Below are 24,121 nucleotides of genomic sequence, written 5' to 3' on the forward strand. Positions count from 1 at the left end.
GCAATAAAGTGCAAGATACGTACACCTTTCTCTTTCCAATATTAATTTAAGGAATAAAACCGTTAATAGTTCTCGATGGGAAATAAATTGCAGGTCACAGGAAGACTCTTCTAACATCAAAATATTTCCCTTATTTTCAGGTTAAAAGCTAGATCTGACCCTATCACAGTACCAAGAGGTAGGAGATAGCAGGGCGATAAAGTTAGCCCAGAATTTTCATGGTACAGCTAAAGAAACAGACCAAAACAGTAGAAGCATTGGTGTCTAATGTCATTTAAGAATCAAGGACAGAGCCTAGTTCAGATTCCAAGTGTCCCAATTCTCTAGTTCCTCCAAAGAGAACTCCCAACCCCAACTTGGATAGAGACAGATATTACATGCTTACTCTACAAATAGGTAAGAGTAAGGTCACCCAGTAGTCAATGGCAGAGAGGAATTTCAAATCCAGCTCTGTCTGTCTCTTCACCATGACACTATTCTGTCTCCCCCACTTGGAGCCGTTTCTTCTTCCTCATCCAAAGGCTAAATTAACAGCCACACAAAGTCTTGTACATTAAGCACTAGCTGTGCTATGGCTTTGGGCTATGTGGGGTCATTTAACAGGTGGAGGAGGAGATTTATGTATTAATCAAACTGTCCATCATAAAGAATTTTTTCCTGCTGTCCTTGTTCTAAATCACAGCATAACATATAATGAAGGGCTCCTTTCCAACTGAGGCACAAGGCATCATCCTTTCGCATGCATTTATGGAGATGGACCCAAGGAGATCCCAACTGTCAAAGGAACTAGTGTCTAATGGTCCCCCGGGCTGTCCAGAGCACATCCTAACCCTGGTCCAGAATCAGAGGCCAAAACTGCCTCGCAGACCTCGGGCAAGTCACACCCCATCTCTGACACTTCCTGACCATGCCATACAATGGAACTCAGGAGCTGACTGAGCACCTCAAATATCTCAAGGACTCAGGAGTTCTTACATAGAAGAATGGTTGCATTCTGTATCGGGAGGTGTGCAGGAGAAGGAAATCATTTTGCACATGTGTAACTCCACCTGTGGTATCCCTTACCAACAGAATATGAACTCCAGCAATATTTATAAAGTAAGAAAATGTTCGTATAATCCCTCCATTCATGATCTGCCCTCTTGGGTTAACCAGTGACCTCTCCCATGCAGACACACAGATCTGACTCTAAAATGTCATGTCCCTAGCACTTTGGGCATCCGCAAAGTTATCAAGTACTACTTAGAAGAGGAAGTACCAAAGGAATCATAAAAAAAGAAGGGTCAAGTTAAGAAAAACAACATTTTTGGGGCACCTGGGTGGCACAGCGGTTAAGCGTCTGCCTTCGGCTCAGGGCGTGATCCCGGCATTATGGGATGGAGCCCCACATCAGGCTCCTCTGCTATGAGCCTGCTTCTTCCTCTCCCACTCCCCCTGCTTGTGTTCCCTCTCTCGCTGGCTGTCTCTCTGTCGAATAAATAAATAAAATCTTTAAAAAAAAAAAAACATTTTTATCATTATCACAGAAAATGTTTGTCCATTACATGCTATGTGCCAGGTACTATGCATTTGTTATATCATAAAGACTTCATTTTACAGATGTGGGAACTGAGGTTTGGAGAAATCATTCAGCATCACACAGTGAACAGGAGATTGAAGCAGGATTCTAAGTGGAGCACAGAGCTTGAGCTACCGGATTCCACTTAGACACAGTCTCTTGCAGGAAACTCAGAAAGAAACTTACTCGGCCTCTCTGCCTTCTCAGATAAGAAAAGAAAAACCCAGAAAGGAAGAAAAGGACTTGCCCCAGCCTTGCTGTGTCTCAGTGTCAGAGCCCAGGCCAAGGTTCTCTTGTGTTTTATCCATGTGCCCTCTACCTCTGGCTGCAGAGAAAAGCGAAGAGATGGTGAAGCCATGGGAGAAGGAGTGATGGGGCTTGCAGGGGAGGTAGAAAACAAAAAATGATCACAAGGAGAGTGGCTACCTTCTTGCCACACCAGCCTCACTCAGTGGCCATATTCCCCTCCTCCACATCATTTCCACACCTATAGTCAGCCTGTCCCATCCACTCCTACCTTAGCCTGGCTCTCCTGGAAGAGCCAAATGCACCACAGCCCCTAGGCTGTAATGCACTTTTAAAAGGGTCTACCATTGGGGTTTGGGGCCAGGGAGAAGAAACTGGAGCCTCAAGGAAGCCAGTTCATCAGCCAGCTCTAACGTTTCCGAGCAGGGATGACTAAGAGGAGGACCCTGCAGCTGAGAAGATGGCACCCCTGCCTGTCTACCTGCCCAAACTCTTCTCTGGCTCCCCACCATCGGGGCCAAACTCCACACCACCATAGACTCTGCAGCTCTTCCTTGCCCAGCCCTGCCACTTGGTCCTCAGCACTGCTCATGGAGCTCTCCTTAGTCTCAGCCCTGGCCACATGGGTTCTCAGTTTTTCAGGGAAATGGCCTTTGCAGGAGTTGGGTCTCTTACCTTGCTTGTGCTCAGGCTCCTTCCCTCCCCCAAACCCAGTCCTCCACATTCACTTTATGCACCCGACCCCCAAAAACTCAGTTTAAATGTCACTTCCTCAGGGAAACCTTCCCTAACTCCACAAGACCTCCTATCACACACTTTCAACCCACTGGCCTGGTCTTCTCTTGGTACTTTGCAGTCTGTCTTGACTTGCGTGATCATTTCATTCATACCTGTCTCGGCCACAAGACCATAAGCTCTGTGAAGATAAAGGCCAAGTGTTCTCATTGTACTCTTCACTTCTCAGGGAATGACACAGTACCTGGGGTATTGTAAGTACTCAAAAATACTGAATGAATGAATAAATGAATGACTAGTGCTCCAAGAATTCCAGATCTCCTGTAAGGAGAACAGTGACATCTAGTGACTGCATTCACACTGGGGCTCCTCTGATAACATCCCACCAACTGGCCTTGAAAACATCTCACTGGATTTCCGAAGAAATGGATATTTTGATCATGCCGAGGAAGCTGGCATAGAATCCAGACATGGGGGAATCTGACTCCTACATAAGGAGGAAAAGAACCACCATTCCTCTTGCAACCACATGTGCCAAGAACACATCACCAAAGTCCTGTGACTTAGCTAGGATGGTGCCACATTACAGATGAGAGGAGTGAGGACCAGAAAGGCAGCACTGGGCCAAGATTACAGAGCAGTAAATGAGGATTTTCTTTTACCTCCCCCACCAAGCCCTGGAGAGCTTGGCCCCGTGCAGCTCACCACACTGCTTCCCTCATCCACACTAACACAACACTGGTCAGACCATCTTCGGTATTCACTGAAGTTTCAACAGCTTCCTCACAGGTCTCGCTCTTTCCACACTTGCATGTTCACACTCAACGCTCACCCTGAAGCTGGAGAGGTGGAGATATATACATATTGGACTTCTTGTTGTAGTTAGTGTGGGGACCTGAGGCATAGAATTAAATTATCCATGAGGCTTAGCTCATGACTCAAGCTCATTATTGCACCGTGCATGGTTAGGCTTTATGTACTCATCTACTTAGCGTTCATTAATTAGCTAGTTTTAATACTTTAAAAAGAACTCCCACAAATCCACCACCCAAAATGCCAGGTAGGAACATGATAGCTCCATGTAATGAGGGCCCCCTCATGCCATTGCCCCGCCTCCCTGACTCAAGACTACCATCACCCTGAACCCTATGTTGACAATTTCCTTGATTCCCTTTTTAAATAGTTTATAGCACCTGTATTAATTCCAAAAATGTAGTGTATTTGGCGTGTATCTGTTCAACTTCAAATAGGGAAAAGGGTATCATGTTATATAAAATATGTTTTTGGGACTTAAGTTCTTCATTTAATATTATGTTCATTCATCTCATATTAAGTGATATAATAGTTCATTCGTTTTGTCTGTTGTAGAGAATTCCACTGTATTCATATTCCATTGTATGCTTATTTAACTGCATTCCTACTGATAGTCGTCTAGTTTCTTGCCCGAGGGCTCCTTCTGCAGCATAGACTCCTTCCTGCATATCCTAAGCATCTCACTCCCCTTCCAACAGGATCCAAATTCCTTGAGCTAGTTTACAATAACCTATATGATCAGGCTCCTTCTGACCTCTCCGGCCTCACCTCTGCTTTCGTTCTATCTCTTGATCTTAGCCATGGGATGTCTTCCAGTCTTTGTACAGATCCTGTTCTTTTCTGCTTCTGGTCATCTACCTGACAGGCTCACCACCTCCTTACTCTCATCCCCTCTCTGTCCTCTATGAAGCCCTCTCTGACCACTTACCACCCTCTAGCACTTAGTCCCATAGAATACTATGGTACGAGGGCATAATCCATAGTATCCTATTGGTTTTGGTCAGGGATCTATCAGACTATCTTTTTTGGAGCCCAGGGTAATCTGGGAGTTGCTACAGAGGGAAGAGTGCAGACAAAGTAGAGATGCCTTATCCACCTTCCTCTCTCTAACTGAAGGAGTCGCATTGCTATTCTTGGTTTTATGGATTGGGGTTCCTGAAAGACTGCATTTAGAAAAAGTGTTCCAGGGGCGCCTGGGTGGCACAGCGGTTAAGCGTCTGCCTTCGGCTCAGGGCGTGATCCCGGCATTATGGGATGGAGCCCCACATCAGGCTCCTCTGCTATGAGCCTGCTTCTTCCTCTCCCACTCCCCTTGCTTGTGTTCCCTCTCTCGCTGGCTGTCTCTATCTCTGTCAAATAAATAAATAAAATCTTTAAAAAAAAAAAAAAGAAAAAGTGTTCCATGCGGCGCTGGAAGAGATAATGCTAAGTGAAATAAGTCAAGCAGAGAAAGACGATTATCCGTATGATTTCTCTCATCTATGGAACATAAGAACTAGGAAGATCGGTAGGGGAAGAAAGGGATAAAGAAGGGGGGGTAGTCAGAAGGGGGAATGAAGCATGAGAGACTATGGACTATGAGAAACAAACTGATGGCTTCAGAGGGGAGGGGGGTGGGGGAATGGGATAGGCTGGTGATGGGTAGAAAGGAGGGCACGTATTGCATGGTGCGCTGGGTGTTATATGCAACTAATGAATCATGGAACTTCACATCAGAAACCAGGGATGTACTGTATGGTGACTAACATAATATAATAAAAAAACATTAAAAGAAAAAAAAAGTGTTCCATGAATACAATTTTGAAAACCAGTGAACAAATCATTTATATGGTCTCTTCAAGCCAAGGCATGCTGTCATGGGAAATGAAAGATGCAAAAAGAGGGAAAAAAGGAGATATAATTTCACAATTAAGCACGTAGTCTCTGAAGCAGACCAACTTTGAGCAAATTAGTAAACATCTTTGAGGTTTCCTCACTTGTAAAGTGGGCATGACATTAGGATGAAACATACGGAATTACCGTATTTTAAAAAAATGGTTTATTTATTTGAAAGACAGAAAGAGCAAGTGCGAACACAGGGAGGGGCAGAGAGAAACTTTAGTAGACTCCTTGCTGAGCTCGGAGGCCAACATGGGGCTCAAGCTCATGACCCTGAGATTATGACCTGAGCCGGAACCAAGAGTTGAACGCTTAACTGACTGTGCCACCCAGGGACCCCTGGAATTATCATTTTTATAAATAGAAAAATGATCAAATGTTGACAATTTCATATGAGTCAAACCAATATTTACATATAAATCAGATCTGGAGGGATGATTAAATGAGATAATCCAAATATAATACTGAGGCAGAGACTGCTGGGTTTTCAACAAGCCCATATATCTTCTTCCCCAGACCATTAAATAGAATATATTTCCCTATGTTTGTTTGCAGACAGGTGTGCCCAGTGGCTGAGTTCTAGCCAATGGAAGGGAGCTGAAATGATATTTGTCGCTTTCAGGCTTGGCCCATGTAAACTTCTCAGTGTGATTCTCCATGTTCTTTCTTCTTCCACAGCAACTATGGAAGCATCAGGTTGATGACGGCACAAGATAGAACAAAGTGGGTCACTTCTCAGAGCGAAGCCACTCATCACCAAAAACATTTATTTGGGACTCCGCACAAACAAGAAATAACTTCTATTATATTAAGCCACTGAGATTTGAGGATTTATTGGTTATAGCAGCTATATATGTACTTAAAACATGGTAAGGAATCAGTAAATGTCAGTCATCACCATAATGATTATAAAAGACAATCCCAATGGACCAAGGGCCCACAAGGGCAGGAGGCAGGAAGATTGGTACTTAGATGTGACTTAGTGGCTGTGTCAGGGGAACTCACCTCCTTGGTACCATTGTCTTGGATGAGGGTGTATAGTGGTACAACACGGTTGATTTCCAGCAGCACTGGTGTGGGGCTCAGCTGCTCCTTGCCCGGTCGGCGGCAAAGGTGGCAGGTAGATGGACAGCGGCCTTTCTCCTCACAGCGGATCTCCACACCTGAGATGAGCTGGTCATCTGACAGCATTTGGGCCGTCAGCAGACCTGAGAGGTAGGTGATGAAGGGCATGGACTTGAGTTCCTTCTTGCTGCCCAGCTCTGTGGTCTCTAGAGAGGGAGAAGAATTCAATATTGTTCAAAAGGTCAGACTCTTGAACCCATAGGGTTCAATGTGTTAAGGAAGTGGTATCCCATGGAAAAGAAAAAAGATGATAGAGTGGTTTACTCCTGATGCCCTGGAAAGAGTGCTGGCCTGATGACTCAGATGTCAGAATGGTGTCTTGTTTTACTGCTCATATTAAATAGCCCCTTACTTACTTTCTCTGGGCCTCACTTTTTCCGTATTTAAAGTTGATTGGTTAAACAAGAGGATTCTCCAAGGGCCCTGTAAGATGTAAATATTCAAAGATATTTTTCCCAACAAGAAATTCCTGTCTACTGTCAATTTACACAAAGTCTACCTGTCTTTTGAAAACTAGCTCCAGTCACATATTTTCCATGAAGTTTCATGTAATGGGGGAAACACAAGCTGAAGTCAAGTCAATTTCCATGTAAACCCCAATTCTGCTTGATAATAGCAAGGCAACTTGGGAAGGTCTCTTAAGACCCCCAAGCCTGTGAGGACTGATTCTGTAAAATGGGGTTATAATACTGACAAAAACAGTTATGAGCGGTAAATGAGACAGAAGGAGGGGGACCTATCTGGAAGAGAAATGATTTCCCCTTTCTTTCTGTGCTCATCTGTTCCCTTGTTCAAACTTCTTTTTCTCCATTCTTCATGTACACACTGAGATCTCATTACCCATGCTCCATTCTGTACTGTCTCTCTTTATTCATACCACTAGCATTTCCCACCTCTGTGTCTTTGCTCACCTGTCCTACTCTTCCCCTCTGCCTCTTCAAATGTTTACCACCCATCAATTCTCCATTCCAATGTCACTCTCTCCAGGAAGTCTTTTCTCATTGCTCTAGCCTTTCTTCTTTGAATAAGTATTTGTTTATAAACCCTAATCTCCTTAAGCTCATTTTTTCATCCCATTTTCTGCTGACCTCCCCAACCACATGATCAGCTTTTGGAGATGGGACAATGTCTCCCACCTCCCGCTCCCCCACTCTGCTTCAGTGTTTAACATAAAGCTAGGGATGTACTTGAGACTTAAAGAGGGGGATTATAGAACTCTGAATGGCTAGAATGACATTCATGATCTAGTCGAGAGGTTCTGAAATCCTTCTGAGGAACTCTATGGATCAATCCCAAGCAGCATCTCAACAGATAGTTGCAGAGGGCAAGAGTGAAACTGGGTAGATGGAACTCTAAACCCACATCTCAGCTTCAAATAGAGCAGTTCCACCTGTATCTCTTTTACAGACTGGCCTTCTATGTAAGACTTCGTAAGAAGAGAATGGTCTATGGCTATATCAAAAAGCTTGAAAAAGCAAAGTGATTTGTACAACTCAGAGAGTTCCATTTACATCACAGACTATATGAATGGTGTTCTCAAACTTGTACAATGCATAATCTGAGGGGCAACACAGGGGGTCCTGCAATAAGGGGCAGAACTTGGTCCAGACAGCAGCTTCTTTCAAGCCTGGTAAAGTTAAGGCATGCTCCTGCCTCAGTGAAAACAGAGGCTCTGGGCACCGAGGCCTGAGAGAAAAAAGTAGGGTTATCTCCTGCTCTAGCTCTCAGCTTGCAGTGACATGCAGCTGATCTGGAAATGGGCTTGCCAGTTAGAAATACAAATAAATGCAGCCTTCATTCATTACTCTCTGGGCCCTTGGGCCTGGGATCTGGGCTCCACCTTTTCTGTCTGGCTGTCAGCAAATGCTTATGAGCATCAGATCAAAGGCTCTGAGGGAGGAAGACAAGGCAAATTCCAGCTAACCAATCCTTCAGAGGGATTAAAGAAGGGTAGTTACTAAGATAAACAAAACAAAGCTGTGAAGAAGGCATCTCAGCAGCTGGGCAGACAGAGACAGTCTTATATACAGACAAGTTGAAAGAAGAAGACGATGATGACTTTTGGAAGGGCAGGCCAGAGAAATAGTTTTGGAGCAGTGACTTCAAACTTGGGAGAGAATAACCATTGAGGGGAGACGGTCAGAGGGCAGTCAGAGCTTGCAAGGACATTAGGGGGATAGTTAACTCAGACTCTGACCCAGAGGTCAGTAAATTAAGTGGTCCATGAGTCAAATGCAGTCCTCTGCCTTTTTTTCTTTCTTCTTCTTTTGTTTTTTTTTTTTTTTTTGTAAATAAAGTCTTATTGGAACACAGGCACCTCCATTCATTTGTATTGTGTATGACTACCATGGCACAATTGAGTAGTTGCAAAAAGATGCTGTGGCCCACAAAGCCTAAAATATTCACTATCTGATCCTTTACAGAATAAGTTTGGGCACGTCTGCTCCGGTGCTAGATTACAGCTGGGGAAACTGAGTTTCAGAAGGAGATTCTATCTCTGGTTACACAGGAATGTGGCAGTATAATGGATTAAAGTAAAAACACTGGAATCAATTAGGCCATCGATACACTTAAATTGTGAATCACTAATGAGAAAACATAGAGTGGGGCATCTCTTCTCTTCGCTATGAAGCACATTTCGAAAGCTATTGAAAAAGCATACCTTTGAAAATGCTAATCTGGTACAACCCTCCCATTTTAAACAAGGGGAAATTGTGTCCCAAAGGACTTTCCAAGGTCATACGTGAGTGAGTCTTCCTCTCAGCACATGATCCCAGCCTCCTCTGTTAACCCATTTATCACTGAAACTACTATTTTAATTTTATATTATAAAACATAGATGGCCTACCCCTCACAGCATCTTGCCATATGCATATTATTTAATTGGGGACGAAATGTGGTGCTAGAAGTAAAAATTCCCTTGATCAAACATTCAGAGCCACTGGGTTAAAGATACAACTATCCATTTAACAATAAAACAAGCTATAAATCTTTGCTGGTCTGTTTTTTCCCAATGAATCTTCTCTCTTTTTTTTTTTTTTTTCAAGCTATCAATCCCAACAGGTGAGTTAAAAGCCCATAGTCTAGGCTGACAACTGCTTTGCAGTAGCAATATAGAATTCATAGCTGAACTTAAGGGCTGGTTTTGCAAAAGGAGGGCTCTTGAGTGTCACCTGGTCTAACCCCATTGCTCAACAAACGAAGAACCTGAGACCTAAACAGAGAGAGATTCATGTCTATCTTCCATGCACATTTATTAACAGTGATCCTTTTTGTAAAGATTGTGTCGTGCTTAAATTATGATCTGGATGAGAGTTACAACAGGGAAGACCATTAACCATTCCATTAATTAATCCTCTGTAGACATTACAATTGCGAAAGCTAATTATTTCTGATCCAACCTCACTCTGTGGCTAAAGTCATCTTTAGTTCAAGTGCCAGTTTGTCAGAAAAGCCTTCCCTGAACTCCATCCCCATGCCACCAATCTCTATAGGCCTTCATATTACAGATTGTCGTAGCATCCTGTTCTAGCCATCACCTCTCAATGCCTTTAGACTGTAAACTCCACGAGGACAAAGACAGTATTAAGTTTTTCAGATTCCCATAACCCCTTTACATAGAACCTGGAACACTTTGGGCTTTCAGTAATAGTTTTGAAAAATACTTGTTGGGTATGTATTTATAGAGCCTGATCACTGAGCTATCTTATCAGAGCATCGATAAGTCTAAGAGCCAAGATTTGTGAATTTCAAGACGGACAATTAATTGATGGCTTGTAATCAAGTGACAACCTCTTCCCAAAGTAAAATTGGCTTTCTCGATTGGAAGGTTTACAGATGAATAGCTGATCAATTTGCCAGTTGTTCTGACGTCCTCTGGGTTTTCACATAGGCCCTTGCCATTGAGCGGATGGGAGAGTTCAGTTAAAACGGGCTGTGTTTAACAGGCAAGGATAAAGAGCATTTTTGAAGAGACTTATCCTCTGTTCACATTTCCCATCCCTCTGAACAATGCTTCCAAAATAGGATCATGTCTGGTTTTAAGCCCAATTCAGTTCCAATGACACTACAACCCATTCATTTGAGAACCTGCCAACTGAACTCTCTTTTTTCTCCTCCCAAATTCCTGCTGGGTATTATTTTGTTGCCACCAAAAAAAAANCCCCCAAAAAAAAAAAAAAAAAAAAAGGCAGCAGCCTCAGTTGAAGTGACAACTCCTTGTTGGGAGGGCAGCCAGGGCTTTTCGGCAGGAGGTGATGGCACTGCTTGCCCTCATCCAGAAAACAAAACAAAGGCAGCAGACTAAGGACTCCTGGGAGAGCCAAAGCTGTGCGAATGTTTGTTCAATATTCGGCAACAGCACAGGGCGCTGCCTCCCAAGTCAGACAGGCTTGCTTTGGCAATAGGCTTGCACTTGAAGCATTTAAAGGCTCCACAGGGACCAGAGGGGCTCAAATTAGAAACGTTAAGGGTGGGGGAAAGAGGGTGAGACTTTTATATCATAAAGAATGGCCTTTATTACAGCAATGGCCTCCCAGGAATTGCTGAAATGGGATCATTTCTTAGGCGGAGTTACTGTCTCCTGTTGGAGGAAAGCAATTGCTCTGAGGCCTGAGTCAAGGACCCACACAAATATCCTTAACAAAGGGAAAGTAGCCAGCTGAAAGGCCATCAGCAAGGCCTGTGCTTGTGCATTGTGCAATCCGAACTTCCCAGCCTAACAGTCAAGGTCCTGCATCATCAGTGTGCCCTTCATAAGTCATGGCACGAACCTGACTGAATGAGTTCTTGTGAGGATCAAATAAGGTGCCTGGCAAGAGTCAAGCACTCAAGCCATATTAGTTGTTGCTGTTGCTGCTGCTGTGGTTGTTACAATTCTTAGTGCTGCTGTTGTAACAGGATGTGACAATTGAAATTTCCATTGAGACACCAAGATAGAATAGAAATGAAATCCCCAAACCAAGCCCCAATATGCAGAACTTACAAAGGAGATGAATCCTAACTGGTTTCATAACTCCAGAAACCTCAGCCAGAACAAGGAAATAAAACAAGGTCAGAGAATAGGCAGGAGGGATTTAGGAGAGATTTGTTTGAGACAGGCTGTTAGCTAATGTTTTGAGTTTCCAGCGCCCCAGGTGTGACATGTCAGCATGCTACCTTCTAATCCCATTCTGTAAGAAGGAGCCTCAAGAGTGCCTCCCGGAGAACTTGCTGTGTGTTCCCCACAGTGGGAAAGATAGTGGACCAGGGTCTTATTTCACTCGCAAAAACTCTAGTGGCCTGTGGCTGCAGAACAGGACAGGTTGCACAGTGTGAAAAACGCTTGAGTCCTTCCTTGTACCAGGTGTGAGCCACACAGGAGAAAGAGGGGCCTCAAACATTTCTAAGTCATACCCAAGAGGAATTCTAACAAAGATTGAAGGGTCCCCCCCAGTGAAAATCACTATGAGGTAGGCCACCAGAGAAACATAGGTGGAGGGGATCGGTAGCAGCCAGCCAAAGAGAAAATGCATCATCCCAGGCCTTCGGAAAAGCACCTGACAAAGCCCCCCAGTAGATAGGGCTAGCTTTAAAAACTGTCAAGAGCAGAGAACACAGAGACAGATCTAAGGGGACATAGCAAGGATGACCTTCCTAATCCTTACCACTCTTCCCTCCCTCTCCTTTGACCATGGAAGGAGAGGAAAAAGAAATGTGAGGTAGAAAAACACAATGAAGGCCAATCTTGCTCTAACCTCTTAATGCCCCCACCACTGGGCAGGGCAAGGAGACTTGATTTGTCAGCTTTAGAGATCTGATTAAAATTCTTGGACTGGGGGCACCTGGGTGGCTCAGTCGTTAAGCGTCTGCCTTCGGCTCAGGGCGTGATCCCGCCGTTATGGGATCGAGCCCCGCGTCCCGGCTCCCCGCTCAGCAGGAAGCCTACTTCTTCCTCTCCCACTTCCCCTGCTTGTGTTCCCTCTCTCACTGGCTATCGCTATCTCTGTCAAATAAATAAATAAAATCTTAAAAAAAGAAATTCTTGGACTGAACATCCTAACTCCTGGCTGGAAACTGTGTTAGCAACTTAAAATGTCTATCACTGTTTATTCCATAAAAGTGAAAACAGATTAGACGTACCCTGCTAAAATTGTCATCTAGGAACACAGAAAGATTACCCCACTGAATACATTAAAAGGATTGTGGGAACCAACTCACACGTATACTCTTGAACATACACATATTATCAATTTGTATTATCAACTGAACCATTTACATCATCATCATCATAGTGCTTATCACATTTTTAATTTTAGTTGATATACTAGTTCAATTAATATCTGTCTCCCCCACTAAACTGTGAGCTCCATTATGGTGAGGAACATGGCCTGTTTGAGTGATCATCTGCACCCCAGGTCAGAGGTCACTATCTGACGTAGTATGGATGGTTTGCAGGTAAATATCTGAATAAAGGAATAGATGAGTCTCTTTCCCTTTAATCCTTTCCATTCCTGTAACAGTTATGAGACTTGAAACTCACCAGCTCAATTTATCACCATAGCCTCAAAGGTAGATGGCCTTAACCTTACTTTATTGACATATAAATGACAGCTTGTAGCAATAATTCTCACTCTTGCACAAGGAGTTGTCTCTGTTGCAAACACTTGGGCCTTCTCTGTTCCTACCACTCCCAGACAACACCTCCAGGCTCACCCACCCCTTTCCACTGGCTAAAGCATCTCAGGGGTAAAAGGCATTTTAAAGGTCACCTAGTCAGAAATCCCATCTAATGTTTCATTCACCACCAAATCATCCTCTAACTTCTTTTTGGAAACTTCTAATGATGTAAAACTCATTATGTTTTTAGGCTTCCAGGTCCATTATGGGACAGCTCCATCAAATCTAGGCGGCTTCCCATCCAGAAACTGCGTTTCTCCTTCTAAGCGTCAGACCTAAACTCCGAGTTACGAACTTTATGCTATTTGGACGCTCTATCTGAGGTACTCAAGCATGCCCCCTACTGGCAGGTCATGCTAAGATTAATCAACTAAGTGGGTAGATGAACTGATCCCAGGAAACGTGGGGCATTATCAAGTGGCTTCTGATAACGTGTATGTGTCTCAGTATGGATAAACGGGGGGGGGCACACTTGTGCAAACGTGCAGGCATATTTAAGGAACAGAAGCGAAGGCAACAGTGGATACTCTAAAAAGAAGACCGGTCTACAAAACTGCCAAATCCTAGGACAACTGATATCCTGATCTAACCTAATTCACAGCTTCTTCCCAAAACATACAAGTAGTAAGCTCAATTGCAGAGGGGCAGCGATAGCACAGTGACTTCCCTGGGTTTGAATTCCACCTCTTCCATTGCCAGGTGGGAGATCTTGGACAAGTCACTTAAACACTCCGAGGCGCCATTTTCCTATCTGTAAAATGTTAATAATGTTAGCACCTGAATCTTGGAATAATTGGAAGATCAATGAGAAATAGAACCCAATGAGGAGTTTACAAATTCTAGGGTGTACAGGCATCATCAGAATCATTTGTTCTACTCTATGGCCAACAAATCTTGGACAAAGCCGGAAAGAATACCCAATGGAAAAAAGTACGACCTCTTCAATGAACGGTGCTGGGAAAATTGGACAGCCACAAGTACAAGAATAAAACGGGACCATTTTCTTACATCATGCACAAAGATAAACTCAAAATGGATGAAAGACCTCAACGTGAGACAGGAATCCATCAAAATCCTAGAGGAGAACACAGGCAGCAACCTCTGTGACCTCAGTTACAGAAACTTCTTTCTAGATAAGTCTCCAAAGGCAAGGCGGGAAAAAAAAAAAAGCAAAAATGAACTATTGGGACTTCATCAAGATAAAAAGTTTCTGCTTTTTTACCAGTCAACAAAACTGAAAGGCAACCTACGGAATGGGAGAAGGTATTTGTAAATGACCTGTCAGATAAAGGGCTAGTATCTAAGATCTATTAAGGACTTACCAAACTCAACACCTAAAAAACAAATAATCCAGTCAATAAATGGGCAGAAGACATGAACAGACGTTTCTCCAAAGAAGACATACAAGTGAGCAATAGACACATGAAAAAAATGCTCCACATCACTTGGCATCAGGGAAATACAAATCAAAACCACAATGAGGTACCGCCTCACACCAGTCAGAATGGCTAAAATTAACAAGACAGAAAACAACAAATGTTGACAAGGATGAGGAGAAAGGGGAACCCTCTTACACTGTTGGTGGGAATGCAAGCTGATGCAGCCACTCTGGAAAATGGTATGGGGATTCCTCAAGAAATTAAAAATAGAGCTACCCTATGACCCAGCAATTGCACTACTAGGTACTTACCCCAAAGATACAAATGTAGTGATCCGAAGGGGCACCTGCACCCCAATGCTCATAGCAGCAATATCCACAATAGCCTAACTATGGAAAGAGCCAAGATGTCCATCGACAGATGAATGGATAAAGAAGATGTGGTATATATGTACAATGGAATATTACTCAGCCATCAGAAAGGATGAATACTTACCACTTACATTGATGAGATGGAACTGGAGGGGATTATGCTGAGTGAAATAAGTCAATTGGAGAAAGATAATTACCATGTGGTTTCACTCATATGTAGAATATAAGAAACAGGGCAGAGGACCGTAGGGGAAGGGAGGGAAAACAGAATGGGAAGAAATCAGAGAGGGAGAAAAACCATGAGAGACTCTTAACTACAGGAAACAAACTGAGGGTTGCTGGAGGGGAGGTGGGTGAGGGGATGGTATAACAGGGTGATGTGATGAGCACTCGGTGTTATATGCAACTGATAATTTATTGAACACTACATCTGAAACTAATGATGAACTGTAAGTTGGCTAACTGAATTTAAATAAAAAAAGAATTGTTTGTCCTAGCCCTTGGTCTTCACCTCAGCATTATTCAGTTCTTACATGCAAGTCTGGATCTATAAATCTTCCCTTGTTATCTGCTGGTGATTTAACCACACTGTCAGGAATTCCTCTTCAAACTACCCACTTCTACCTAGTGGAACACAGAAGACAAAGGTAGATAGTTCAGTAGACAACGGTAGAACTGAACACTTAAGTCCAGAGCTACTGAGTGAAGACTACCCGATTTAGGATCCTTCTGGGCAAGTCACTACCTCACCAACCTTGGTTTCCTCATTTGTAAAATGGGGACACTAATTCCTCATTGAGCTGCTCTGAGTGTCAGATAAAAGATGCAGCCCTAGCTGGGTTACACCTATGATCTCATATGGTTCTTGCTATCACGCTACAAAGCAGGGATCATGGCCCCCTTTTGCAGATGAGGAGACTGAGGCTCAGAGTGACGTACTATAACCTTACAAGTGATAGTATAACCTTACTTATTTCAAGTGAAAGCAGTTAAATCTCTGAGGAAGCAGTTAGATACTTGGAAAAGCCATACTCTCTGCATGGCAGGGAGTGGGACCCCTGGACTCTTCCCTGTACCCCATAGTAGTGGCTAATGTCATTTGTTTGTTTGCAAATTAGAATTCTTTAGATAGATATTTTTTTTAAGTACTAAAATATCCACATGGCTCTGCTGTGTTGTTTGTCCTAAAGAAAGTAAGGGGCAGGGTAAAGAATTCCAGTACATCTCAGCGGACCCAAAAGTGGGCCTTCCCACAGACTAGGTTCCCTTTCCCCCTCCCAGACTTTTATCTCTCTTGCTGTTAAAGGAACAATTAGCATTGAAGCTTATCATTTATTCCTGTCTCTAGTGAGATAAGGTGGGCTGTGGTCAGTAATGGGAAACTGGGAAAGAAAAAAAAAAATGCCATGTGTGATCTCCTGCTGCCCTCTAGTGCCTGCTTAAGATGATTGCTCTTGGGAAACATTTGTTCTTCCATGTCAAAGAATGATTACTGTGTGCAAAGCAACTTTCTAGGCTGAGGATAGCAGGTACAACAGTAAAGTCTTGGCTCTGATACAAGGAAGCGTAGTGTAATGACTATGAGGGTTATGAAAAAGAATTTGTTTAGAAGGCCTATTCAGTGCCAGGTTTGGAGCCAGGTACCGGTGGGGGGCTGGAAGGGTGAAATTATGAACAATGATTTGTTCCAATCCCAGTGGTCCACAAGTGTAGAGGTTTGATTGAGTGTACCAGCTAGGAAGGAACAGCCAGAAGAAAAGGATGGGGAGAGACTAGAATGAAGACAGAAAAGATAATCAATGGAGCAGGATCCTATAGAACTAGGAAGAAATGAACTCCCTAGGTAACACTGGAAAGGATGTGGTCTTAATGTAAGACAAATCTAAGTTGGCATTTTATCATGAGACCAGGGCCTCTGGGTACAGCTATGCAAGTTGATACCGCACAACAGGGACAAGGCAAGGGGGCTGAGTGGGGACTGAATCCAGCCTCACCCCACTAGCCATGCCTGTGCCCACAGGATTGAATCCAACTGGAAGAACGCTATTTCCTAATTTATACAAAATCCAACTTATGGGCTAGCCAAGGCCCTGCATATAACCATGGACAAGCTGTCAGAGCCTCTGCTCTATTATGTGCAAAGTAAGGTTAGTATCACTGATACTAATACAGAGTTCTTAGAGTTTGAGATAATGTATGCCCATGCCACCCAAGAAATTTCAGTTCTTACTGTAATTACAACAACGCAGTTTTATTTTTTATTTTATTTTTTTTTAGAGAGAGAGAAAGAGACCGGAAGACAGAGAGAGAGGTGGCAGGGGGAGGGTCAGAGGGAGAGAGAGAACCCCAAGTAGAGTCCAAGCCCAGTGTGGAGCCCGACACAGGGCTCGATCTCACAACCCTGATATCATGACCTGAGCCAAAATTAAGAGTCCAACACTTAACCAACTGAGCTACCCAGGTGCCCCAATCTAGTTTTATTTTTAAGATGTGGTGGGATAAGTCCTTGAAAAAGGTACAAGGTAGAAAGGAAATTCACATTTTCTGAGCTTCTATTCCTCTTTGTCAAGCACAAGACATTATGAATCTCACTGGCTCCTCATAACAGTGCTTTGGACCAGGAGTATTACAATTTTTATAACCATATTTCACAAGTGACAAAACAGAGGTTCTGAGAGGTGAGAGACTGCAGCCAAAGTCCATTACATATTCAGGATGACTCCAAAGCCCGTTTTCTGTCCAATGGAGCACAGAAGCATCATTAATAGGAGGACTGCCTTCATCTACTGGGATCCCATTCCCATTCTCCCTCTTTCTTAAAAACTCTGCTCAGAACTTATCCCCCTCAAGGAAGTATTCCAAGGTTAGTTATTCCTTAATTCCTTTCTCCTCCTTCCAGTAGCTTCTTAGGCTAGGGGTCAAGGATGAAACGCTCAGAAGGTATCATTCCAGGACAGGGCTTAGGGAACTGGAGGTCTCTGGGATGCCAATAACCTGCTTCAGATGGAGACTCCCAAATCATCCTGCTTGGGTATGACCTTAACACAGTAGAGCAAGCCAACGAGGCATGCCAGGCCACCCTGGGGCCAGTGGGAGGTTGCCAGATGTGAACATCAAGGAGGGTTTGACCCTGGGTGGGGTCAGTTGGAGGCTTTGGTGTGAAGAGCCATCAGAAAACAAACTTTCTCTGGCCGCTTCCTAGGACACTCCCATCTTGTTGCCATACTTCTAACTCTTTATTTCCACTGAAATCTTAATACTTTGGTAAGAACATCATCTTTAAACATATTGACAGGCAATGCTTTTGGAGAACAGATTCAAGATGAGTTGCTTCTCACATTAGCATCCCTCCCACCTGTAGCCGTGCTGCTAGGGTTAGGGAGAGGAACTAATGAGAACAACCATCAAAAACATAAAACAAAATACCAATAAAGGGCTAAGACCCAATAGGGACTCCCTTTCTTATTGCTGAGGGAATCAGTAAAATTAATATTAATAATAGCTATGATTTTATGGGGGCATATTCCAGGTCAGATGTTCTGCTATTTGCTTTGCATACATTGTCTCCTGTGGTCTGTAAAATCCTAACAACTGTGAGAAGTAGGTTTCCTTATTGTTATTTATTTATTTATTCATTCATTCATGCATGCATGCATTTATTTTAAGTAGCCCAATACAGGGCTTGAACTCACAACCCTGAGATCTGAACTCAAGACCTGAGCTGAGATCAAGAGTTCGATGCTTAAACCAGGCACCCCCCCTTTACCACTTTTTAAACGTGAAGAAATGGAAGCTCACAGAAGTGAAATTAGGGGTTGGGGTGAACTGGACTTCAAGCCATTCTGATCTGTTTTACTTCTAAGCACTTGCCCACTATCTTAAGCTGTGTCCAATCTGCTAGACTACTGACGATTCAGGGCTAGACAGTTATAAATATTGAAAATTTAAAGTGCAATTTCTGCTACTTCTGCCCATTACATCATGCTGATTAGAAATAAAAACCTTAAAATAAGACTCTATGGGCAATCAATAGGTAATTGGTTGAAAAACTATGGTGCATCCACACAGTGGAGCCTACGTACTTAAAAAGGAATTAGGACAATCATTGTATGTGATACGGAGTAATCACAAATATATTTCATTAAATGGAAAAAGCAAAGTGCAGAGCAGTGTTTGTAAGTGCTTTCTTTTGTACAAGAAAGAAATATAAATATATATACATATTATATAAATACACTTTTATATAATATGTATGTATCATCTATATACAAATTAGACAGATATAATTCCTCACTAAGCAACACTGGAAAAATTAACCAAACCTAAAAAAAAAAAAAAAGGTTAACCACAGAGGGAGCAAGGAAATAGGGTCAAGGAGACAAAGATAGAAGCCAAAGTTTTTTTGAGTGAATCTTTTTTATAAGTTTTAATTTGGACTCACATAAAACTATTATATAATTTTTAAATCAAAAAAGATAAAAACAATCTGTAAATTATATGCAAGCTGAAAAAAACTAGCTATATATCAATATGTTGGCATAACCACACAGAGAAAATAATTCTTTTAAGTGGCTTTAAAATACAGTATTTTGATTGTATATGTTTAGCGAGAATTATTCCAAAGGAAAAAAAATGATCTGCAAATAAATCTTAAACTAAATGTAATGTATTTATTGCTAACTATAATATTAGTATGTTTATTTTTAAAGTATTATGCATATATTGTGGACTTTAGCAAATAAGCTATTACCTTACCATCATTAGGAACTAACATTATAAGTGTAAAAGGCAACCACCTCATGTATACAGTCAAAGAAGGTGAGAAAAATTCTGTACACTGTAATGCCAACTGGCAATCATATAAACTTATAATTCATTTTTATCTTTTAACAAGTAAATATTTCATAGTTCTCTCCACTGAAAAGACCTAGAAATAACAGCAACCTAATAGTATATATTCTTTTTTTTTTTAAGATTTTATTTATTTATTCGACAGAGATAGAGACAGCCAGCAAGAGAGAACACAAGCAGGGGGAGTGGGAGAGGAAGAAGCAGGCTCATAGCGGAAGAGCCCTGATGTGGGGCTCGATACCATAACGCCGGGATCACGCCCTGAGCCGAAGGCAGACGCTTAACCGCTATGCCACCCAGGCGCCCCTAGCATATATTCTTAATGCCTAGACTCTTGTTTTGAAATACCACTTCCCACTAAAAGAAATAAAAGATTCTTAGAAAAATTCCTTATTCCAACTCTGGAATAGGTATGGTACGCGCTGAGCCTGGGACACCTTGCTGTGCCAAAAAGAGAGATCTGCCAAAGACTAATGTGGTCATTTCAAAAGGACAGAGAAGTCCATCTAGAGGGGCTCACACTGGCTCAACATTGAATAAACTGAACATCAAAGAGAATAATGACTGCAATTGATTGAAACAGATCAAATAAATAAGTTTCCTATAATTCACAATGTACTTCAAACCAAAACCAAAGCCAAAACCAAACCCAAAAAGCAAATAAAGCCTATTGATCCCATTGGGGATGGCTAGGAAACTGAGTCATTATCTGAAAATTGAGTTAATCAAGCTTTAATCCTATGACTTGGATTTCAGAGTAACTACCTTTTTCTTTAGGGCAATACTGCAGGCAGAAAGAATGACAGAATTAGGAAATTGCCATTTTGCAAGCTCTAATAAAACAAGAGATCTAGACAGCTATCATCAATGAATCCTAAAGCCATTAGGAGAAAGGCTGATGGGAAAATGTCTAATCAGTGGATCAGACTTATACCACCTGACCTGCTGATCAATCCTAATATCACTGAAAGTAGTAAACCAGACAATTAAGTACCTTTGATATGATGCCAGAGGGAGCACACAGCATGGCCTGTATGCTGATGTTCATTGGTCCATGGATAAAATTCAAGGGTCTGTGAACTTGTATAGGGAAAAAAAATACATCTTTAAGTATCCTGTAAATGTAATTTAGCATTTCCTTTTTTTTCTTTCTTTAAGGTTTTATTTATTTATTTGACAGAGAGAGATAGCAAGAAAGGGAACACAAGCAAGGGGAGTGTGAGAGGGAGAAGCAGGCTTCCTGCCAAGCAGGGAGCCCAACGCAGGGCTCAATCCCTGGACCCCAGGATCGTGACCTGAGCCGAAGGCAGATGCTTAATGGCTGAGCCACCCAGGCGCCCCTAGCATTTCCTTAAATTATGAATGCAGGCAACAAACTATAGTAGTGTACCACTTCCTATGACTTTGACACAATCAAATTCACATATATTTCTATTACATTAGGTTGCTATAAATATTTCTAAATACTTAGATTCAATACTACTTAACAATGATAAGTTATTAGATTCTCCACTAGATCTTGTCATTAATAAAGAAGCACTTATTGTACACTACAGATTTTTTTAATATTTTGATAACTATATCTTGATATAATTTCTTTCTTCTGTGGTCTCCATGAATTTAATTTAATGAATTTAAAAACATTATTCTGCTATAAGTGGGTCTATAGTTTTCATCATTCTACAAAACAGGTCCATGGAACAAAAAAAAAGTGATGAATTCTTAGGCAAAAAGAACAGATTAACACAAAGAGAGAGCCATTAGCTAAATCTGCAAAAGTAGATAATTGTAAAGAATAAATGAGTCAATGTCTTCAACAAATAATGGCATGGGCAAAATTTTAGGTGAGTATTACAGACTAAAGGAGACCTAGTACAACAGGTAGACATTTTGATCCTTATTTAAAGACACCTATTAAAAAATACATATATATTAAAGCAATTAAAGACATTTGAGTATGAATTGCTAGATGAGATAATGATGCTGAGAGATTATGTTAAAAAATAATTGTCTGTTAGAGATACATACCAAGGTATTTAAAGGAGGAATGATAGGATATCTGGGATTTATTTTAAAAGACTTCAGCAACAAAAAACAAATTGGGAGTGAGGGATAGCTGAAGCAAAATCGGCAAACTACTGACAACAATTATTGCAGGGTGATGGGCACACAGGGATCCACTACACCATTTTCTCTCCTTGTATGTGTACTTTTCTCAATAAAACACAGAGAAGAGAGGGCTGCCAGAGGATTACACAAAATCAGTAAAGACAATGATTGCTGGGGAGTAGAATGAAGAGGAATTCTTCACATCTACAGTATGTACTGCTTTGATGCTTTCTTCTCAATGCATTTTCATTTGTATTATGTTTAAAATTTTTAAAATAGCAATCAAACGTTCCTACTTTTGCTACAATAAATCAGAATAATGGTTAGCAGTGACATGAGAAGAATATATAAGGTAGAGATGGGGGAGGGCTTTGGGGAAAGGAGACTATCTCATTGTCTACTGCCACCCAGTGTTACAGATACCAGTTGATGAAGTGGGCAATGGTAGCCACTTGAGATAACAGGATATCTGGAATGGGGTTGAGACGTGCGACTTAGCAGAAATACAGCCCGTGGGAAATGTTCCAGCAACCCTCACTTAGCATTGTGTTGAGTTGAGGCTGATGACACTACACAGGGAATGTTCTTCAAATGCTACTAACAGTTATCAAGCACCTACTCGGTCAGTACTTGATTACTGCTGACCTTTGACTGTATGCACTAGTTCGAGCTATTAGAAAGTGGGTCTGGCCAATACATAGAAATATGCATGATATTAAAATAAAGTTTCAAAATTCTGAACCAGCTGTTTCCGCATCAGTTCAAGGAAATTAAAAAAAAAAATCTTTCCTCCACAAGAACATTTATGCTTCCTTATTTGTGATGGTTAAATGTTCAATAATGGGCTTGTCAACCTGACAAAGTCTTATGTAGCCAGTTTGACAACTACGAAGGCCAGAAAAAAAGTGATTTCAAACATTTTCCTATATTAAGTAAATATAAAAACTGATATTTATTAGAAAAACATTTTGGGGCACCTGGGTGGCTCAGTGTGTTAAGCGTCTGCCATCGGCTCACATCATGATCCCAGGGTCCTGGGACTGAGTCCTGCATAGTGCCCTCTGCTCAGCAGGGAGCCTGCTTCTCCCTCTCCCTCTGACCCCCACTCGTGCATGTTCTCTCTCTCTCTCGTGCTCCCTCTCTCAAGTAATAAAATTTTTAAAAAAGAGAGAGCAAGAAAGAGAGAAAGAACAAAGAAAAACATTTTTTGGATACCCGACTTGGTCATAAGTATGCAGGAACAGATTAAAGGAGAACCTTGTAAATCTTTATATTTATATGAATATAACTAAGATAACGGCTATATGAAGGTGACAGATAAAGATGACTCTTCTTATGTGCTCTTTTTATGCTGTAAATTTAAATTGAATTAAAACGTCTATTGAACACTTAAATGTACTGGATGAAAGCCAATTGAAAAATGTGCAGGTATTGAGTATGGCATATGCAGATCAGAATCAGAGTTTTAGCAGAAAGTAGACTAATGACAGACAGACAGACAGATGGTAGATAGAGAGATACATAAATAAGAAATTGAAGAAGGAAGGAAAGGGAAGGGTGGGAGAGGGAAGGCAGGTGGGAGGGACGGAACCTCTAAAATGGCCTGGAGTGATTTTATCTCCTGATAATGCATGGTCAATTATAATCTCTTCCATTTGAGTAACTTGCTTTTAACAAACAGGATACGGCAACAAGGGATGTCACTTCGGTGATTAGGTTTCAAAAGACTGTGTCTTCTGTTTTGCTCAGACTCTCTCTTGCTTTAATGAAACAAGCTCTCACGGAGCGGCACATGTGTCAAGGAACTACTGAAAGTCTCCAGCCAAAAGGCAGCAAGAAAGAGGCCGTCAATCCAACAAGCCTTGAAGAACTGAATCCTGCCATCAACTACATCAATGATCTTGGAAATGGATCCTTTCCCCGTCAAACCCCAGCCCTGGCTGATGACCTGACTATAGTCTTATGAGAGACCATGACATAGAGGATCTAGCTAAGCTGTGCTCAGATTCCTGACTCACACACTCTATGAAATAAGAAATGTGTGCTGTTTTGTTTCATGAACAGAGGGGAAGGGGAGGAAGAATAAAATAAGATGAAAACAGAGAGGGAGGCAACCATAAGAGACTCTTAACTCTAGGAAACAAACTGAGGGTTGCTGGAGGGGAGGTGCGTTGGGGAGATGGGGTAACTGGGTGATGGGCATTAAGGAGGGCACGTGATATAATGAGCACTGGGTGTTATATGCAAGTGATGAATCCCTAAATTCTACCCCTGAAACTAATAATACAGTATATGTTAGCTAAATTGAGTTTAAATTAAAAAAAAAAAAAGAAATGTGTGTTGTTTTAAACCACAACACTTTGGGATAATTTATTATTCAGTTTAGACATAAGTAATAG

At 41.8% G+C, this 24,121-nt stretch overlaps 1 protein-coding gene across 1 annotated transcript in view; it reads right to left on the minus strand.

The window, feature by feature from the left end:
• Positions 1-24,121, minus strand: part of ASTN2 (astrotactin 2) — an 877,356-nt gene that overhangs the window by 182,775 nt on the left and 670,460 nt on the right. Inside the window, exon 16 of the mRNA XM_034664390.1 lies at positions 6,236-6,501. Coding sequence (XP_034520281.1) covers positions 6,236-6,501 — 266 coding nt within the window. The remainder of the gene's footprint in view (positions 1-6,235; positions 6,502-24,121) is intronic.

Source organism: Ailuropoda melanoleuca, chromosome 7 (assembly GCF_002007445.2).
Source record: "Ailuropoda melanoleuca isolate Jingjing chromosome 7, ASM200744v2, whole genome shotgun sequence".
NCBI classification, from domain to species: Eukaryota; Metazoa; Chordata; class Mammalia; order Carnivora; family Ursidae; genus Ailuropoda; species Ailuropoda melanoleuca.